At 63.5% G+C, this 2,664-nt stretch overlaps 1 protein-coding gene across 1 annotated transcript; it reads left to right on the top strand.

Annotated features, from left to right (window-relative positions):
• Positions 1–36: 36 nt before the first annotated feature.
• Positions 37–2,634, top strand: BGLAP (bone gamma-carboxyglutamate protein). Its single transcript, XM_081494485.1, has 4 exons — positions 37–1,683; positions 1,934–1,972; positions 2,173–2,242; positions 2,396–2,634. Exons 1-4 carry the CDS (start codon positions 1,620–1,622, stop codon positions 2,523–2,525), a joined length of 303 nt encoding a protein of 100 aa, XP_081350611.1. The 5' UTR covers positions 37–1,619; the 3' UTR covers positions 2,526–2,634.
• Positions 2,635–2,664: the final 30 nt, after the last annotated feature.

Genomic DNA, 2,664 nt, shown 5'->3' with positions numbered 1-2,664 from the left:
TCTGTGAGGGTGCTTCTTCCGCCTGAGCCTCTCCCAGGACTCTCCAAGGCCAAGATTCCGCCCTGGACTGCAGTCCTGGCTCCGATTGAGGTCTTGGTTGCAGGGCTGCAAGAGGCCTTGGGGAGGGCGGGTGGGGGGTGTATTTGACCATCATGTACAGAAGGGCTGGGAAGCCCCTTGTCACAGAAACCAGGACCCTTGGGTTCCCTGAGGCCAGGACAAGCCTCCGCGGGGTGTCACTCTGTCTAGGCCAGCCCACCGTTCTCTTCCGCTCAGGTTGATTCTGAGAGGCTCTGTGGTGGGCCTCCTCGGTGGCTGCGTCGGTGGGCCCTCCAGAGGGCTGGGACTTTGTCCTCTGGCTCCTCACGCCCCCTCTTCCCCAGCCAGGGCCACAGGGCATCAGGAGAGACTTAGCCAAAGGCAGGGTGGGTGCCTCCTCCAGACCGGAGGGTGAGGGGGGGTGTGGGCGAGTGCTTCACCCTCACTTGGACAGAGGCCTGGTTAGTCTGTCTAGGAGCACCAGGGACACTTGGGAGATGTCAGGGTGGTCCCTCTTCACAGACGCCACCCCCTAAATTGAGCCCAGTGGCTCCTGTCTCCTGGAGGTATCCAAACACCCAGCCACAGGTGGGGGTGGGTCAGCAGTGCTGTGTCTGCCAGGTCCCCACTCAGTGAGCGGGGCTGGGTGAGCACACCCCTCTTCTCCAGCCTGAGCTGAGGCAGAAGCAGCTCTCGGGTTTTCCGGCTGGATGTTCTGTCCCTTGGAGGACAGGTCCCCAGGGTTGGCCCTGGGGAGGCTGTGAGGGCAGGAAGAGGATGAGGTGGTCAGGAGCCCAGAGGTGCTCTCCATCTTCCTGCCTCTCACAGACCCTGCATCCCCACCTGTGAGGGGCACGGGGAAGGAGGTCTTCAGCTTGGGGCCCACCTGGCCGGCAGCAGACAGAAGGGCTGTCCTGGCCCCACCAGTGTTGGCTTTTGGCTCTTGGCCCTGTGCTGCCCCAACCCCTTCCCCTGTCCTGATGCCCAGGGCCTGCACAGAGCCGAGCCACCCCCACACCAGCCCCGCTGTCGAGGCCTTTCTAGGACAGGGCTCCTCGGGGTGAATGAGGGCATCTGTCGGCAGGCTCGCCCTCCCTGGGGTTTGGCTCCTGCCCATGGGACCAACGGTGGAAATCACAGTCTGAGAGGCTGCAGCCCAACTCCACGCGATTCTATTTTAGACCCCCGGCCCCACTTCCTCTCTAGGCTCCCCATCCTCCCCTCCCAGCCTGCCCACTGATGGCTCAAACTGACGCTGGGGCTCAGAGGGAGAGTGGGGGCTGGGGGACCTGGGGCGACCCCATGAGGAGGAGCTGGGGAGGAGGCTGGCAGTCTCGGATTGAGGCTAACCCTCCTCCATCACTCCCGGGGCCTGCCCAGGGAGCCACAGCTCCAACCACAACCTCCTTTGGGGTTTGGCCGACAGAGCTGAGGCGGATGAGCCCCAAACAGCCCTGGCAGATGCCCCCGTGACCCGCCCGCACCCCTGCCTCTGGGGCACAGCCCAGAGAGTATAAAACAGCACTGGAGGCCGGGAGAAGCAGACTGGCTGAGTCCAGGCAGCTGCCGACAGACACACCATGCGAGTCCTCGTGCTCCTCGCCCTGCTGGCCCTGGCCACACTCAGCCTCGCTGGCCGGGCAGGTGAGTGCCCACCCCCTCCCCAGATCCAGCCTGTGGGAGCTGGGCGAGTAAGTGCCACGGCCTCACTTCTCCTCCCCCCTTCCACTGGCAGTCCCTGTGACAGTCTAACTAGCTTTCTGTAGTCTCAAGCCATTTGCCCCCACTTCTTCTTGTAGAAGAAGCGGAGGGAAGAGCAAGCTGCCAGAGGCAGGGGAGGGTGGGGAGGGCCCTAGGGATGAGCAGGGGTGAACTGGGCTCCTTTTCCTTGCAGATGCAAAGCCTGGTGATGCAGAGTCGGGCAAAGGCAGAGGTATGAAGTGGGCCGGACCGGGGGTATGCCCCATATACCCAAGGGTGCTGCCCACTCCCAGCACCCCCTCTTACCCCAGTCCCCTCAGTCCCATTCTCCCCTCCTGCTCCCTCCCATCTGGCTCTTAGGAAAGCCAGCCTGCTCCTCACCTTATCCACCCAAACTGGGAGCCACCTGATCCCTGCCCCTGTGCTCCACAGCCTTTGTGTCCAAGCAGGAGGGCAGCGAGGTGGTGAAGAGACTCAGGCGCTACCTGGATCCCTGGCTGGGGTGAGAGGAGGGGAGGTGCTGGGCCAAGGCCCTGCATCTGCAGGATGGGCCGGGAGGAGCGGCCGCTGTGGGGGGACCCTGGAGCCTCAAGTGCAGTGGGAGGAGGGGCGGGCATTTTGCATGGAGGCTGATGCCAGTGTGGTGGGTTCTCAGAGCCCCAGCCCCCTATCCAGATCCGCTGGAGCCCAAGAGGGAGGTGTGTGAGCTCAACCCTGACTGTGACGAGCTAGCTGACCACATCGGCTTCCAGGAGGCCTATCGGCGCTTCTACGGCCCGGTCTAGAGCTCACAGCCCTGCTGACCTGGCTGGCAGCCCCCAGCTCTGGCTTCTCTCCAGGACCCCTCCCCTCTCCATCATCCCCGCTGCTCTAGAATAAACTCCAGAAGAGGAATTGGGGCTGTGATTCTTTGTCCATCTGTGG

This window comes from Giraffa tippelskirchi, chromosome 5 (assembly GCF_054371585.1).
Source record: "Giraffa tippelskirchi isolate mGirTip1 chromosome 5, T2T-mGirTip1v1.2.pri, whole genome shotgun sequence".
Taxonomy (NCBI): Eukaryota; Metazoa; Chordata; class Mammalia; order Artiodactyla; family Giraffidae; genus Giraffa; species Giraffa tippelskirchi.
The sequence above is the reverse complement of the archived record's forward strand: the minus strand, read 5'-3'. Positions and strand labels throughout refer to the sequence as shown.